At 36.1% G+C, this 18,846-nt stretch overlaps 2 protein-coding genes across 2 annotated transcripts; both read right to left on the minus strand.

The window, feature by feature from the left end:
• Positions 1-5,668: 5,668 nt before the first annotated feature.
• On the minus strand, positions 5,669-7,372 carry LOC108847125 (uncharacterized). The gene is made up of 4 exons (XM_018620317.2): positions 7,163-7,372; positions 6,575-6,918; positions 6,429-6,510; positions 5,669-6,349 (listed from the first exon to the last, which is right to left on the minus strand). Exons 1-4 carry the CDS (start codon positions 7,370-7,372, stop codon positions 5,669-5,671), a joined length of 1,317 nt encoding a protein of 438 aa, XP_018475819.2.
• LOC130497476 (uncharacterized) lies at positions 6,979-8,765 on the minus strand. Its single transcript, XM_056990283.1, has 2 exons — positions 7,917-8,765; positions 6,979-7,839 (listed from the first exon to the last, which is right to left on the minus strand). The coding sequence occupies exons 1-2, from the start codon at positions 8,763-8,765 to the stop codon at positions 7,648-7,650; spliced, it is 1,041 nt and encodes a 346-aa protein (XP_056846263.1). The 3' UTR covers positions 6,979-7,647.
• Positions 8,766-18,846: the final 10,081 nt, after the last annotated feature.

The raw sequence follows: 18,846 nt of genomic DNA on the forward strand, positions 1-18,846 counted from the left end.
GAGTATCGAGGAAATCTGTTGACGGGCTTACAGTGCGTCCACGTCTCCCAATTGTTATTTCTTTAGTGTCTGAAGATAATGTTTTGTGAAGAAAATTATTAATTATTTCTTTTTCTTTACATCCAAATTATAGTTTCTTTTTTATATAATACATATTAAGTTTTTCATTTTTTCTTGAATTCTTTTGTTAAATTACTCCAACTAAGTTTTGTTAAGTTTTTTTTTTACCTAAACTTTCCGCTACTCTGTTTAATACCTTAAATACTTATTTTTCAAATTTTAAATACATAAATATTTAAAATTTGCCTATTTTAATACCTAAACTGTGTCAAAATATTAATAAATTTCAAATAAAAAAAGTTTCTGAAATTAACAAAAAAACTTTAAAAATTCTAATTTTATTTTATATTTTAGAAATAAAAGTAACTAAATTGTGGATAATCTTAAATTATGTAATAAAACTTTTAAGTTTTAAATATCAAAATTATTTATTATCTTAAATAAAAAACAAATATGTATATTTCAATGTTAAATTTTCAAAAAACATTAAAATAGCTCCCTAGTTTTAGTTACTTTATTTCCTAAAACCTAAAATATATAAGAAATTTCAAGATTTTTTTTTTTTTGATTTTGAAGATATTTGATTGTCTTGACAAAAATAAAATTGTTTATAATTGATACATCATGGTTTTATTGGTTTTTCACCATGATATATATTATGTTTTAAAGTTTTTTTATATATTTTAAAATATTTACTGAGAAGTCAGATATCGCTACAAAAACTCCTAAAATTACTCTGACCTTTGCAGAATTCTCCACAGAAGATCATCAACAATGTAAAACTGGGGAATTGAGAATTTCATTGTTCCTATTAAATTTCAGGTTTTAGAGATGGGCAATAGTTCAAATATGCTTCTGATTATAGGAAGAGTTTTTCTGGCTAGTATGCCATGAAATTTACCACATTTAGACCATGATATATAATTATTTTAGAGTCTATTTTATGGGTTTAGAATATGTTTTAGAGTGTTTTCAGGTTCATGTATGTTTTGGAAAACTTTGATGATAATAGAGTTTCATTAGAAATTTAGGTATGGATAGAGGCCTTGAAATGTTGAGATTGAGCTGATCTTATGACACAAGATAGAGCTTTGAGTTAACTTTCCAATGCCACCCGGTTTAGGTTAATCCAACGGTTAGATCTAAAGTTATGCACATTTTACAGAAGAGTGGTATATCTGTCTCGAGAGAGGAAGCTGTTGCGGAGATGAAGGAGTATCGATCGATCGACGACAAACTCTTGCCATCTATCGACTGTGATGTCAGAACGCGGGTCAAGTGTATTTCAAGACTGAATTGTGCCCAGAAGCCACCACAAATTGACAGAATGCCCTTGGCTGATTCTTAGGTTATGAGAGAAAAAAGGAACTTCTTCAGAGTCCATTTGGAACTCCAACGGTTTAGTTTTATAATTTGTATATATTCTTCTATTAATCTATAATTTCTGTGACAAATATCATGTCTGAATACATCTACCTACTGGGTTTAGGGCAATTCAAGGGTTTTGATGTTCTTTTGAAATAATGAACTGCTAGGGTGATTGATTATATTCTTCACATAATTGTTCTTATTGTTTGATTGTAGAGCAGCTAACTAAAAACACGACCATATGATAGTTAGGTGCACACGAGAGCATGGTCTATTACATGAATATAATTATGCTGAGCTAGGTTGTTAGGCGCATTCAAGGCTGATTTATTTAACCTAGTGAACATATTGATTAGGGCATTAATGCTTGCCTATGGCAGTGTCGATCGACGCTTAAACCATAACATCAATTGACACTAGATCCGTGTTAACATGTGATAACTGAAACATTGGACTTAGTCAATAGGTTCGACTCACAGTGAGAGCTGGTCGTCTTTTGCATTAGAATTCGAGTTCTTGGATCAACCCTTAGCATCTATATACACTACAACAAATATGGGTATTGATAGCAGATTATAAAAGCACATTTTTCGTAACTGCTATGAAAAGGTAGTTGGAAGTCTGGGTAATCATATTATAGCATTAAAATTATGCTATGCCCATAAATCAGTAAAAGATAATTATAAACTCACTAATCCGACACGTTTTTACAATTAGCGCCAACACTTAGAATAAAAAATGGTTTTCGCGGCCAAATTAGCCAAATCAATAGTTTTAATAGCATTAAAAAAAATAAACAAAACCTTCTCTTGTTTTCCCCTTCTTCGCGTTCTTCGTTCTACTCTCTCTTTCTCTTCGCTCACCACCGATCTCAAGAAGCTCACCTCCGATTCAGCCCTCATCTCCTCCGATTCATCCCTAATCTACTCCGATTCGGCCCTCATCTCCTCCGATTCAGCCCAACTCACCACGATTCACCCCTCCTCGAGTTCTCCACCGCTTTCAATCCGATTTTCAAAACTGAAAGTGAGTTCTTCCATCGATAGATTCAAGTCTATTTATTAGGTTGTTTTTGGCTCTGCTCATTGTTGTCATTAGTTAGGTTTTCGATTTTCTCTATCACTCTCCCATGGGTTCATCGTCCTTTTATCATCGATTAGGTGCATATAGATGTAGATTATAGACATCGTTTTTTATTTATAGATTAGATGCATATAGATGTAGATTATAGGGAAATTCGGGAAAAGAGAACTAAAAAGCTATGTCTTTGTCCCCTTAGAACAAAATCAATTTTTCTACTTTTGGACTACTACTACCCTTCAAGGTTATAAAAATTCATATAAATTAATTTAGAAAGCAAAAAAATAAAGAAAAATATGAAACATGAAGTACTCAAGTATGTGTATATATGAAAAATAAAATTTTTATAAAAAAATATTTGGAATAACAATTTGCAAAATGATCTAAAAGTGTAAATATATCAGATCTATCATCTACGGTGTTTCAGATTATGCAATCTACTACAACTACAATGATCTACAAGTGGTAGACTGCGAAATACACTAAAAACATATAATTCTACATAGGCAGAGTACTTAATCTAAATTCTATACACTTGTCTGAATAACTGGTAGATCGTAAGCCCTAATAAATGTTCTCATGTCTTCCTTCTAGAATATTATTTATTCCAAATTCCCATTTGTCTACTGTCTCGGTATTGACTATCTACCTATTCATCCATATTCTACCAGTTGTAGAACGTACCTTCTACCGGATTCGTAACCAAATCCTAAAATCTAGGAAATAACTGTCACAAAATATTACCTAAATCTATTAAATCTTTTTTATTTCCTTTTTTAAAATTATGTTCCCTAATTTTCAGTTCATCGTTGCCAACCACTGTTTAGAAAAAAACGTGTTCCTTCTTCTCCTTTCATAGTTCTTCTAAACTTTTGGCAATCAAATCTTCAAAAATGCAAATCTATGTCTATTCTGGTTTTTGGAAATCATCGGGAAGAAACGGTTTGGAAATTTCATATTGATGAAAAAAATGGAGGTAGATTACTTACTTTGGACACAAGCAAAACTGTTGAGTACCTTGGAGTTATGGTTTGTGAGGAGTTTGGAGTCGATTTAAACATGGTCAATATCGAGCTGAGCTACTTACCTTCTGATTTGGTGATTGGCAACGACTCACCACCGGTTTTCATCACCACTGATCGGCAACTGAAAAACTTTCTTACATATGTGAAGAACCAAGCTTCAAGGAGGTTATGTGTGTGTATTCGATCTAAGGTCGGAGATAACATAAATGAGGAAGCTGCTGAGTCGCCTAACAGAGAAGAAGAGGCTATGTCGTATGAACTTCCAGATGCTGCTATTGATTATCAAACCAAGCCTGAAGAAGATGAAAGTGATGATGATAACGAGCATGAGATAGATATGATCACTGGAAAGTATGTCCGTTTTTCTCTGGTAGATGTTGTGAAAAAGGGTCAACATTTTTCTAGCAAAACAGCTTTGAAGGCAACAATGGAGATATGTGCAATGAAACATAATTTCGACTACAAGCTTGTGAAATCGGATAAAAAAAGTTTGGTACGTTCGTTGCGCGGACGATGATTGCACCTGGCGTGTGCGTGCAGAGGGTTTAACGGGTTCTTCATATTTTATTATCAAAAAATATGTACCTGATCACACTTGTGTTCCGTCATCAAGGAACCATTCTGTTCGGACAGCTTCATCAAAAACAGTTGGCACTCTCATTATGCATAAGTATGAAAGTGTGAAGGAAGGGCCAAAACCTAATGATATCATCCAGTTAATGCGTAATGATCATGGAGTTGAGATATCCTATCCTTTAGCATGGGAAGCACGAGAGTATGCAGTAAATGTTGTGAGAGGCATTCCGGAGGAAGTTTATGGAAAAATTCCTAAATACTTACACATGATTCAAGTAATTTGACTATGAAGAGAAGTCTTAAGTTAGTATTAAGATTTGATCGATAAATAGAAAATAAAAGTGAATATCAAATTGATTCGATCTTTGACAATGTTACTAGAGTCAGAAAACCATAACAACATCAATCTGATTTAGAACAGAGACATAGAAGACTGAGAACAGTTCCTACACATCCTACATGTCCCGAATTCTTATGCTTCATAACTTCTTCCTCCACTGTTTTTTTTCAAGGAACTTCTCAGATTTTCAATTTCTTCAGCCATTCTCGACTGCTGCTCATTCATCCTTTGAATCTCATCAATCAGAGCCTCGTCGACCCACTTAAAAAGATGATTTTCTTTTTTTCTCTGAATCGAAAAAAAAGAAAACGTTTACCAATCTCACATCTGAATTGCAAGAAAGAAAATAAAAAATCAAAAGTTTTCAGGATTACCTTTAAACCTATCTCACATCGGAAGAATCTTCTGTATGGGTTCTCCTCTGTTTTAGAAACAAAAGTAACAATCCCCTTCCCACACCAGCATCTGGAAGGAATCCCTCCATTGTTATTCATGATCGGAGTTTTGAGAAGGAGAAAAAACAGAGATGAGAAATACACGAGGAAAGGTAGTAGGGTTTCTGAGGATTGTGTTTATATAAGTTTATTTTTAGGGCAAAGCAGGGTTTTCATCAGGTCGGGTGTTTATGGTAAACTCTTATGTGTTTTGATTACTAAGTTCTGTATTTGTACTGATTACTGAGACTCATAGCATTTTTTAGGTTTGATCGTGTATAGCTCAGCTTAGTTTGACTTAGGGTATAGTTAAGAGTTGATATGTTGTATGGCTTAGTTAATTCATTTAGGGTATAGTTAGGGTTTGCCATGTTAATATTCATTTAGGGTATAGATAGGGGTTGGCTTAATACTTACGTGCCTCCTTTATGTAAGTTTGTAATCAGAGGTTATTAACAATAATTTGAAGTAGTGCAGTGGTTGACGTTGTAGTTAGAAGTACGAAGGTCATGTATTCGATTCTCCCCTTCTACGTTTATTTTTGAAGAATTTTTATCCTACACTAAGCAGTGGATCAATCGTTCCTAATTGTATTAGTTTGTTCCAAATTTTCCTAATATTTTCAGAACCAAAATAAGAGTCAAAGAAGAGATTCACATATACACTTGTTAGACAAGTCATAACAGAAATAAAATCATAAAATGGTAATAGAGTTTACAGTCAAATAAGAGTCAAAGAAAAGATTCACATATACACTTGTTAGACAAGTCATAACAGAAATAAAATCATAAAATGGTAACCGAAGACCGTGTGGTAGGCTTCGGAGGACAGAACAGTGACATCCGCGTTAAGAGCACATGATCATTAGCTGCTTCCCATAGGTCATAAGCAATCTTCTGTCGAGCTTCCTGAATGTTGTCGTCGTTCACCAAGCTTAAGTCCAAGCCTAGAAGATGTGCCTCAATGTGCTTCAATGCATATACACCACAGTCGCTGCTACTCTTGTTTAGGAAAGGCATTGGAGCGTAAGTGACAGCATATGGCTTGACAACAAGTCCCTTCTTGTTTGAAGACTGCACAGCTTTGACAATTCTCGGGATGAGATGGGAAAATGGCTCTAAATCCCTGTTGTATTTCATTCCCAAACAGTCGAAGACCAATATTGAACGATTAACAAAGTCGACGCACATAGAGATCCAGTGGTTACCGTGCACAAGAAGAGGCACATACATCCGGTCCACATCAAGATCCCACAGTAGTCCTGTTCGTCCGTCAGCAGGAAGTTCACCTATTCCGTAATTGTGGAGCAGTCCTTCCACCTTGAAAGTTTTTATGTCGTTCTTGACTACTTTGTAAGAATTCTTCATTTGGTTACTGAAGAGACAGCTCATGAAGGCTACTTTGGATATGTTCCATCGTCTCAAAGAAGTCTTCTCGCGAAATAGGTACAACATAGCATCAATTTCCTGAAAAGGTAGATACAAACAGAGTAAGTTGGTGTGTTGGTCCCAAAATGGCATCAACTTGTTTAACAGAGTAACTTACATAATTCTTTAACCACACATTAGGTCCAATTATACGTTCTGCTAATTCCCTTGTGTAAATAGAAGGTCCAACTCTAAGTTGTCTGCGATGCAAAACTCAGTTAAAAAGCTGTTGAATTTAAACATAAAGGGACGCCAAAGACTTACTGCTTCGAATTTGAGCACCACTCAATCAGTTTGGCCCATGAATCCTCAGGGACAAACACTAACGAGTAGTCCTCGTCGTTCACACGGTCCTCCGGTAATTCAAAATCTTTGAGAGTGGGTGTTGTCCAACCGGCAGGCTTAACTGTCCGTAATGGAGTAACCGATGGTGTTTTTTGAGAGGGATCAAAACCTTGAACATATGATGCTTGAGAAAGGTTTCCCATGGCAGCTTCTAAATCATCTTGGGTCCCCATCTCGTCACTTTTCGATGAAGGTTCCCCACGGGTGGTAGATGGTTGTGACAAATTCTTCAAAAAATCCATCAAATCTTCAGTTTCAGGCCCCTGTTAATAAAACCAAGCATACATAATTAAGAAACAATGTCATCATTGACAGAATTAAAAAAGAGTCAATTAAACAAGATGATTACATTACAAATAGTCAATTACACATCGAGGCATAAGTTCAGCAAGCCGATTTTAAAAGCAAACAAAGAGGACATTCCGAGATATTACAAAGCAAACTAGGAGACGAGAATATTACAACAAAAGACAGTGACATAATACAGAAGCTTCATTTTCTGGTTACCTTTATGACTTGCCGAGGGCTACGACGAACCGCAGTGTCATCAACCTTGCCTTTGCCTTTCTCCTTTGCTATTAAAGGGCATGGACTTTGTGATTTTTCTTTGTCTTTCCCCATTGTTGCTGAAGGAGAAGGAATCTCAGATGCTCTATCTTTTCCAACTGTCTCTGAAGAACCCCGAAGGTGAGACACAACTTGGTTGAGTTGAGCCATCTCTTTCTCGACTTTGTCAAAACGCTGGTGGATCTCCGTCTGCACCACCTCCTTCAAAGAGTTGAAACTAGAGGTGAACAAACCTTCAATGAAACTCTTCACTTCACTGGAGATACCACTGTTATGTTCAGCCGCCCGTTCACAAAGCAGTTGCTTCTTTCGAGCCTCAACACCAGGATCGTTTAGCAAGCGCTTGCTCCTCTTTGCAACAACACCCGGTTCGGCTACATGTATATCTGTCGCATCTTCGACCTCTACATTCGCTGCATCTTCTTCTAAATAGAAAGATCCTCATTTGGAGGCAGAGGCTCAACTTCCCAAACAAATTCTGTCCAATCTTGTTTGGCATTGATTAGAGCAACAATACGATCGATTCGTTCATCTTTCTTCTCATCTTCCCTAAAGAACTCGTCCATTTCAAACACATCATCGTTCCCAGTAGCAGATATAAATGGGAACAGCTTCCCCTGTCAAGAACAAACCAAACAACCATGTTAAATTCTCTTATTACTGAACCGAATATAAAAAAGCAAAAACAAATTACCTTATTAAAGTGGGACTCTAGGCTGATGATGTCTGCATAGGAAACTTTCCCACTTCCTTTCCAATTCCTGCATCTCACTTTGGTCATGTTTTTCTTGATCTTCTTACCCACCATACTGCCAATGTCTGGGATTGCCTCCATGACCCATATCTGAAACGCATAGGAGAATCCATCCAGCACGTAACTCTTCTTGAGATGTATATCTGTCCTTGCTTTCATCATTGATGCAATCAGCTCATCATACGCGACCAGACCCCAAGGATACATTCTCATCTTCTCAAAATCCATCACCAAACGGATGTATTCATGAGGGATAGACACTCTTGAATCCTTCGCTAGGAGGAATCCATGTATAATACACAGATACACTAGCCTAAGCCTGTCCACATAACTCCACTGGTTACACTCTTTAAGGAGCTGCGTCTTCAAACTAGCTAAGTTCACCTTCCGATTTTTCCTCAGCACATTGCTCCAAAACCCCTTATCATCCTTCCAGTCACTGAAGTCTATGTCGGGTTCCTCTTTGAACTTCAATCCTGTCACAGCATGAAACTCTTGCGCAGAAAACCTAAGAGGCCTCCTCGCAAATAGAAACCACAACTCGTGAAGCTTCGAAACCTTGATCTGCTTGCATAAGAAGCTGTGAATGATCCTCCCTGGGTAAATGAGCTTGTTCTCTATGATTGCCAGAATCGGACCGAAGACAAGATCTTTCAAAACCTCGTCATACTCATCCTTCAAAATAACCTTCACATCGTCCAGCATTCCACGTCTACACGTGTTGTTGATCTTATCAATCTGGGGCTCAGCTCCTTCTGCAAGCAACCGTCTTGGAAACTGATATGCCATGCCTATAAAACTTGAAAGAAAAAACTTCAACTTGTTAGTAATGGTAACATTGTCAAATTGACTACTCGGTTTGAAAATTCAAACTACATACAAACCGGATTGAAAAGAAAATATAACTCAATCTCACAATCAACACAACCTCAAACTACAATGACAAGCATCAACGTAAATTGATTTTTTTTTTAAACAATTCAAACACTTCGTAGTACATAGCGAACATATAACTCCATCTCATCCTAGTCTCTCTTAGCCAATATCATGCATCAATTAGAGTTTCTACTACATTCAACATTTTCATAATATAGATGCATTTGATGAACTATATAAATCTTTAAAGAACAATCAAACTCGATCACAAACAACATATAACTCAAAATTTAACTTAATACTCACAATGAATTGAAACGCTAATTAAAAAAACTCCTAGCAGTAAATAAATCAACTTAACATGTTCAATTGTGTTGTTCAAAAAAAAAAACATGTTCAGTTGTACACAAGAATGACCAAAGAGATCATAAGAAGCAGAAATAAAATCTCAAAATCCATCAATTTTATACTCACTATGAACAATACATGCACCATAATCCTAAACCCAATACACGCACACGCACATCAAAAAAAAAAAAATTCAAAATCGAAAAGGGGATCTTAAACCCTAACCTTCGATTTTGGGGAAAGAGGGACCGAGATTGAAATAGAAGACCGTCTTGCTCTTATTTGGTGATTGAAGCTTTGAATTTGTTCTTCTCAAGTCCGATTTAAGCTGTCGAAGAAAATAAAATTAGAGTTCATCGAGAAGGAGGAAAAACAAGGAGAGAAAGAGAAAAATACCAAGAAGGGAGAAAGGATGAAGGAGAAAGAAGAGATGTCACGCCGGAACGGAGATCCTCGCCGGCGAACGAAGACGCACCACCGGAGATGATGGTGAACACGGGAATCGCCCTTTTCGGCTCCGTCGGAGAAGTGGGGGAGAGAGAACACGGGATTAATGATTTTGTTTTTTTTTACTTTTTACTATGGTTAATATCATATTAAAGATATATTATATTTATCACATTTTTTTAACTTTATTAATCGATTCATAAAACTATATAAGGGGACTTATTTGGGTTTTCATTATGGTTTGTTCTAGTGGGACAAGTATTAGTAGATTTGTTCTAAGGGGACAAGGTCTATAGCTTTTAGTTCTCTTTTCCCAAATTTCCCTAGATTATATATGCATCTTGTGATATATTGACATCGTTTGTTGTTTGAGAGTTGTCCAAAAATCACAGATTTTATTTAGACACATCTATATACTTCTCATTTTGTAATACTTTGTTCATGCTTGTATAAAATGAGTTTGTTGTTTGCGGTAACCACAATGAATAGTAATTTTTTGTAATTGCTGCTTGAACCATGTACGGTTGTTTGAACTGTGGCAACGGTCCCAACTAGGTTGTAGCAAACAATGTTGGACAAGTCATGGGTCCATTTATGCAGGTATGTACATTTGTTTAACTGTTCAGTTTATGCATTTCAACACTTACTGTCTTAACTGATTTTTTTTTGGTTTGATTTACATGTACTTAAGAGTTGATTCTGCATATGAGAGAGGTGCTCGGGGTTTTGTCAATGCTGTTAGTGATAAGTTAGGAGTTAATGGGAAGATTGTATGTCCATGCGCCCGATGCCGCAATCTAGATCGTCATATAAGTGAGGAGGTTGTCTCTCATTTGGTTATAAATGGAATGGATGACGCCTACAAGGGACGCCCGGATTGGTTTCACCATGGGGAAGATAACTCTATTGCTGTAGTGGAAGCTAGAGATAGATTGTGGAATGGTGAGATCCTTAGTTTATACGAAGCAGCAAAATGTTTAGATGAAGATTTAGTTATTAGGGGGGCACAGTCAGGTGAGTCAGTTGAGGGCGAGGACAGGAAAGAAGATGAGTTTTTAGCAAAACTTGCAGAGACTGAAATCCCCTTGTATCCAACGTGTGCGAGTCATAGCTAGCTATCAGCTGTAGTTTCATTGTTTAGGATTAAGTCTCAGAATGGGTGGTCAGACAAGAGCTTTGATGACTTACACCAAATGTTGCCAAACATGTTACCTGAAGACAATGTGCTGCACACATCAACTTATGATGTCAAGAAGTTTTTGACTTCTTTATTTTATTGGCTTCTGAGTTTTTCTTTACAGTTAAACTACTCGAACAGAATTCAAACTTTTTGAGGAAAAGGCGACTGAGTTTATTCAGGCTGATGATCATCCAGGATCATCATCATCAAACCCAAAACAAGACACTCTTACTCAGATCTTAGGACCCGACAATCCTGGACGCTTGAGGGCAATGGGTAGAGGAATGAGTGTGAGCAAACTTGCTTTGTTTGAAGTGAAGAGCAAGCATGTGACTGAAATGCAATAGACACAAAATAAGTTGCAGAAGCAGGTCCATGAACTACAAGAGGCTCTTGCAAAAATGAATAGTCAAGTAAGTGTGCAAGAGTAACTGTCCTTTGGTTATTGATTTTTGCAAAATGGTAACCGAATATTTATGTCAATTGTAGCGTCCAGACTCGGAAGAGGGTGAAAATTCAGCACAAAGAGTAAGTAGTAGTTCAATTATAAATATTCTTGGTGAACTTGAACTGAATGTAACTGATGTGTTGAATAATATTTGTAGAGTGTAAACAAAACCACACCGCAGCCTAAGTGTATTCTATACGATTGGTGTGACAAGGAGTGCAAAGTAGCCGACGGTCGTGTTCTGTCTTCTGATGAAATGGAGTTTGTTAACAATGTACCATTGGGCCCTAATTCAGTTAAGGTTGTAATTGAGACGGCATTTGAAGAAGATGCTTTTCTTTGGAGACCCGCGCCGAAATTTTTCACAATTGGTCAGGCTGTAGGAGAAACTGTTGCGTGGCCTCAGGATTCTTTTCTTGTTCTTGAGGAGGAGTTATCTCCAAATGTAAGGTTTTCTTTCCTCATCTCATTTTCGGGTCTAAGTTTATATTTTGTAAAATATAGTTATGTGTTTTGTATGTTGGATTTATTTGTTTGACAGAGCCCAGAGACAGTAGAAATGAACAAGTGCAAACTTCTACATTAGCTAACAGATGATGAAGAAACAGTTGCTGAAGGTCGTTGGGAGTCTCGTGATCAAAAAGCCTTGGTGGATGGTCTTCCTCTTGGACCAAATTCTGTTAAAGTATTTATAGATGCAGTTACCCTACCTGAGACTTTTCTTTGGCGGCCAACCGAAAAACATTCAAGCCTTCGTGACTGTTTGAAGTCGTTTGTAGCATGGCCTGTGAGCAGGGTTTTATTCGAAAATTTAAACACAGAGTCACCAGCTCCAGCATCACTTCATACGCAGTCAGAAGTACGCACTCCCCCAGCTCCTGCTAAGATTTCAAAACCATCTTCACAAACTCCTTCAAGCTCTCAGAAGGTAAGCCTTAAGTGTATTAGTAGGTTGCGATCATTTAAAGGTGCTAATGCTATTCGACATCGTTCTCATATACAGGTTGTGAAAGAGGGTCAGAAGTGCAAACTGCTGGACATTACCGGTTAGAAAGTAGTTGTTGCAAAAGGACGCTGGTCTTCGAACAACCCAGAACAGTTAGTGCATTTTGTTCCGTTGGGAAATAATGCAGTTCGTGTGTGGGTTGATGTAGTCAAGGTGAATGATGCCATCGTTTGGAGGCCTACGTCTGCAGTTGAGTGTATGGAGGATGCTATTGGTACCACTATAGCATGGCCTGAAGACAAAGTTGTCATCGTTTGAGGTGGAATAATAACTCTATGGTTTTCAACTTTCCTTGCTTTAGATTACTAATGAACATATCCTGCTTGTTGCAAATTAGACTTCTGTTCTTTGTTTCGAACTTAATTATGATATTGTGTTTCTATTATGAAAAAATCACATTTTGAGACTTGGTTTATTTCTTTATAAGAATTTAGTGTATTTATATTGAAAGATTTATTCTAGTTCAAAAAGTAAATATAATTGCACGAAATAGCATATAAAATAAGTCATGATACACTAACTTGCTAGCACAAAATAGAAGCTAACATTCATATATATATATATATATATATAACTCAATAACACTGCTACAACCCATCATCGAATAGCACCGATGAAGTGCTAATACAAAGTAATTGATGACAACAGAAAATAGCTATTTTACATATATATATATAGGAATCCTAAAATGTTATTACAAAATTTAATATAACACGAACTGATTGCTACTAGTAAGTTTAATACAGCAATAAAGAACAGTTGTTCTACAATTTCCTATAGCACAGCATATGTGTAATAAATAATTGTACCACAGCATAGCAGTTGTGCTATGCAAGGCCACTCTATGATAGCGGCTTCCTAAAACGCTATCGTATATAGGTACTCTATTATAGCGTCTTATTTCATAGCATTTGTAAAACCACTATGAATACTATTTAATAGAGCTATCTGTATGCTATGAAAAGCCATATTTGTTGTAGTGATATTGAGTTCTGATAATCTAACTGAAACCTGATAACCACTCAAATTATCCTAAGGAGTGACTTTACTCTCTCAAATAAGAGATTCAGTTGTAGTATTTAGGAATCGAATCCACAGAGAGCTAGGACACACAATAGATCTAAACAGTTTATGATTAAGCTAGGTAACTAAGTAATCATGCAATAAATATAGCAGAACAGTCGAACAAGGTAGTTGTTCGGTAAATTGATGAGTTGTTTGATGGAAGGATGGTTTGCTAGATCTAGGGTTGAGGTAATCATTATTATAATGATATAGAGACTAATGTTGCATGATATTATAGAACTTAACTTAATAATAATCTATCAACTTTTCTTTGTTTAGACTATCTATTGACCAGGATCTCGGAGTCTCAGCTTTCGCTTGTTGAGCCGAGTAAGCGTCGATCGATTTTGCCCCTCGGTAATTGATCGAGTGGCCTTTTAGAACGTCAATCGATTTATCTATAGGATATTCGATCGATGACTCCTTCCTAGAAAGATTTACGAACAGGTTGAACTATGTTCACTAGATTTCTAAATCAACTGTCTTTTATTTCTAACAGATCTAGCTCAATTAGGATTATTCGGGTTAATATACTAAGCTAATGCCTAAACCTATCAACCTAGATCAATGTTCTAGTTAGATATTCTAGAACACACAATAAAGATAATCCTATTGATGAATATCACAACTTAGCAATTCTATATTTTGGGCTAAGCTCTCATGAACCCTAAATCTAACAGGTGAATCTATTCAAGCATGATAGTTGTCACAGAAAACCATAGATGAATAGATGTATAGGAATCAATAATAAAACCACAGGAGTTCCAAGAGGACTCTGAAGAAGTTCCTCCATTCTCTCCTAACATTAACTAAGAACAAAAGATGTAAAGAAAGCGTAGCCATCAATAATGGCTTAGAAAATACATAAGTAGGGTTTTTAGGTCGTCCAAGGGTATTCTGGTAATTTGTGGTTGCTTCTAGGCTTCAGTCGGTCATAAAACATACTCAGTCCGCATTCTGGCATCACCATCGATTGATTCCAACAGTGCACCATCGATCGACGTTCCTTCATCTCCTCGATAGTTTCGTCTCGCGAGGCAGACTGACCACTCTTTAGTAAAACGGACATAACTTCTTTAAAAGGATGCTGATTGAACTCCGACTTGTGGCATTGGAAAACTAACTCAAAGATCTATATTTTTTCAAAAGATGGTCTCAATCTAACAGTGGGAAAGTATCCATTCATAGATAGACATCTGACGTGTATGTGCAGTTCTGCACTCAAAAGGCTCCAAAAGACACAAAAATTACCAATTTCCTCCAAATTGTCCCTGAACCTGTAAAAACTCTATGTCGAAGTAAATATATCCTAAAATACCTATATACCATGGCTAATAATGGATAAAATCCATGGTATATCAACTCCCCCAGACTTACCATTTTTGCTTGTTCTTTAGCAAAACAAACGGCAGTCTCCCTAAAAGAGGATTGAAAACAGCAGAGACTCACATAATTTAAAATCACTACTCTCACTTCTGAAAATATGATAGGTGGAAATGAATCATTACTAACCTTAGAATGTTTCAATGTACTCCACACTATCTTAGTCACCACACCGTACAATCACACAACACTACTGATAGCGCCTGACATACCCCTCTACTAACCTCATTTCTACATAAAAATATATGTGTAGGCTACGTCTTGGGAGTATCGATCATAGGACACATGGAATCTTACTCAAGCAAGTTTCTGAACACACATGTAGTCTTCTCTGATCCCTTTCTTCCCTCATTTTCCCTCTTCTCTGAATCCTATATTTCAAATCCAATGAATAGTGATTCTGATACAGTCCATCTTGTTCACCTTTATTGATTTTTCAACAAACTTTCTTTCTTTTCTGACAAAGTGTAGGCGAATAATGGGATCACACGAGATATTCATATCCTCGCGTTCCAACAATGTGTGATCATTCCATTAGAGAAAAATGATGGGGTCGCAGGAGACACTCCTATCCCTCTAAACCGCATGAAATCATCTCAATCTTTTATAACTCATGGAGATCCGCCGGAGATAGAGACCGCAGCGGGGCGGGCCATGGCGGGGAAAGTGGTACCAATTGCCATTTGTATGTTGTATGAAAGGTCATTGGGTATGTGATTGTCTTATGCCAAAACACTTAGTCGATCTGTATATCCCAAAAAGTGAAAGAGAAAGAAAGTGAAACAAAATTCATCTCTTATAAACCCATCTTTTCTTGGTTTAAATGATGATACTCATCCAACATATCAAATTTTCTGGTTGGTCCAGAAAATATCGATGAGTGATAGAATCAATGTGTTATAGAGGTTATCTTCCTGAAGAAGATAACATTTACTGTATTATATTATCTATATTTTTGTTGTAAGATATATGTTATGTTTAAGTTTAATATTTATGTTAATTCTTGTTTTACGAATATTTTAAATTCAGAAAATGCCAGAATTTGAGACTATGGATGGAGATATGTGTTTGGCAGATAGTGCCTCAACGCACATGATAATTAAAGATAAGAAATATTTTTTCCAGTCTCAAAATGAAAGATTACACCGGAACCGTAAGTACAATATCTGGTAATGCAGAGATTATTATGGGCTCTGGAATAGTCATTTTTCAATGCCAGGGGAACCAAAATTTGAAATATTGATTCATTGTATTCTCCGAGTCTCATAGAAATTTATTAAGTTTTAAGATTATCCAGAGAAATAGATATCATATTGAGCCTATGAGTAAAGATGACATTAAATATCTCTGCATTAAGTCCGAAAGAAAACATATATTGGAAAAGTTAAGAATGTTATCCTCTGGACTATATTGTACGAAAAATAGATATGACTGAATCCTATGCCACAATAAACCTAAAATTTACTAGTACTTTTAATGTCTAGCGTGAGAGGCTAGGACATCATGTTTCAGTCATGATGAGAAAAATAGTACAAAATTCAAATGGTCATCCATTGTAAAACAAAAGAATTTTACAAATGGGTGAGTTTACATGTAATGCATGTTCTAAAAGAAAATTTAAAACTAGGTCCTCACCAGAAAATGTGGGCAATGAATCACCAATATTTTTGGAAAGAATTCATGGTGATATATGTGGGCCGATTCACCAAAAGTGCGAGCCATTTAAGTATTTTCTGGTATTGATTGACGCATCTAATAGATGATTAAATGTGTCTTTTGAAGACACAAAATACGGCTTTCGCAAAGTTCAGTGCCCAAATAATAAAGAAGAAAACGCAGTTCTCAGAACATGCCATTAAGAAAGTAAGGTTTGATAATGATGGTGAGTTTACATAGCAAGCCTTTGATGATTATTGTATGTCAATGGGAATTGACGTAGAGCATCCAGTTCACCATTTTCATACACAAAATGGGATGGCCGAGTCATTAATAAAACAGTTGAATTTGATTGCAAGACCATTGATATTGAGAACAAATCTCCCAATTTCAGTGTGGGGTCATGCTATATTGCACGCGGCTGCACTGATTCGGCTAAGAGCGAGTATATATCATAAGTACTCTCCATTATAATTGGCATATGGGCAGGAGCCAGATGTATCCCATCTCCGTGTCTTTGGGTGTGATGTCTATGTTCCCATAGCTCTACCACAAAGAACAAAAATGGGACCACAAAGGAGATTGAGAATATATGTGGGTTATACGCCACCATGTATAATAAGGTATTTGGAGCTGTAACTGGTGATATGTTTACAGCACGGTTTTCCGATTTCCATTTTAATGAGAATGAATTTCCAGCGTTAGGGGGAGGAATTAGAGAAACTCCTAAAGAGATTACATGGTGTACAATGTTGTTGTTACATCTTGATCCTTCTACAAATCAATGAGGACTGGAAGTTCAAAAAATTGTGTATTTGCATAATTTGACAAAACAATTACCAGATGCATTCACATATACAAGAACGGTGACAAAATCATATATACCCACTGAAATGTACCATCAATAGTTGTTGTTCCTGAAGAACAAACTGATGGTAACAAAATGAATGAACCAAGGGTTCAGTTAAAGAGAGGCAGGCCTGCGGGTTCTAAAGATAAAAATCCAAAAAATAAAAAGAAATTGGTTGAGAAAAATGGAAATGTTTCAGAAAAACCAGATTTAAAAAATGTCTGAAAGAAGGCATTGGTGAAAAGGTTCAAGAATAACCGAATAAAGATGATCCCCATGACGAGAAGGGAATAGAAAAATATGAGATTCCATCAACTACGTCCGAGATGAAAAGTTATGGATCAGAAATAAAATAAAAGATGTTGATGGAATGTTCTCATTTTCTGTGTCCAAAGAGATCGATCATGAAAATGATGATCCCGATCCAAGGTACCTTCTGGAATGTCAGAAAAGACATGATTGGGAGATGTGGAAGATGGCCATAGAAACTAAGTTACTTTCCCTGAATAAAATGAATGTCTTTGGACCTGTACTCATAATGCCTGAGAATGTAAATCTGGTTGGGTATAAGTGGGTATTCGTTATAAAAGTGAATGAGAAGAATAAAGTAACATGATATAAAACTCGATTAGTTGCCCAAGAGTTTTCTCAGAAACCAGGAAATGGGTGCAACTACGTTTAGAATTTTGATGAGCGTAGCGGTGTCTAAAATTCTTGAAATGCACTCATGGACGTTGTGACGGCTTATTTATATGGAGCGTAGAATATATATATATATATATATATATATATATATATATATATATATATTAAACTCCCTAAAGGATTGAAAATGCCCGAAGCATTGAAAAAAATCCAGGTAGATTTGTTAAGTCAAGTTACATGGATCACTATACGGATTAAAGTAATTAGTACACATGTGGTACAATCGCTTAAGTGAATATCTATTGAGAAAAGGATATGTGAATAATGCGATATGTCCATGCGTTTTTGTTAAGAAATTGTCATCTGACTTTATGATATTTATATGTAGATGACCTGAACATAATTGAAACTCAAAAGAGGTTGATGATGCTCGAACTCGTATGAAAGAAGAGTTCGAAATGAAAGATCTTGGAAAAGACAAATTTTTGTCTTGGGCTCTAGATGAACATTTCCGAGAAAAAATATTTGTGCATCACTTAAATTATACGAAAAGGTTATTGAAACGCTTTTATATGGACCAAGCAAATATTTTGAGAACTCCAATGGTAAATAGAACTCTCGATGTTGAGAGAGATCCTTTTAGACCCAATGAAGATATCAAAAACATATTATGTCCTTACGTATCTTATATGCGTGTTAAAATTGAGTTTTTATATCTTGCAAATTTCACTAGACCTGATATTTCTTTTGCTACTAACCCACTTGCAAGATATAGTTATGCTCCTATTCGCAGGCATTAGAACGAAATAAAGCACATATTCAATTATTTACAAGGTACAGTTGATTTGGAGTTAATTTATTATACAAACCCCGATTTTGGTATAGTTGGTTTTGAAGATGCAGGATACTTATCCAATCTTCATAAGGCTCGATTGCAAATCGGCTGTGTTTTTACAATTGGTGGAA

The sequence above is a fragment of the Raphanus sativus genome, chromosome 1 (genome assembly GCF_000801105.2).
Source record: "Raphanus sativus cultivar WK10039 chromosome 1, ASM80110v3, whole genome shotgun sequence".
In the NCBI taxonomy this organism is placed as follows: domain Eukaryota; kingdom Viridiplantae; phylum Streptophyta; class Magnoliopsida; order Brassicales; family Brassicaceae; genus Raphanus; species Raphanus sativus.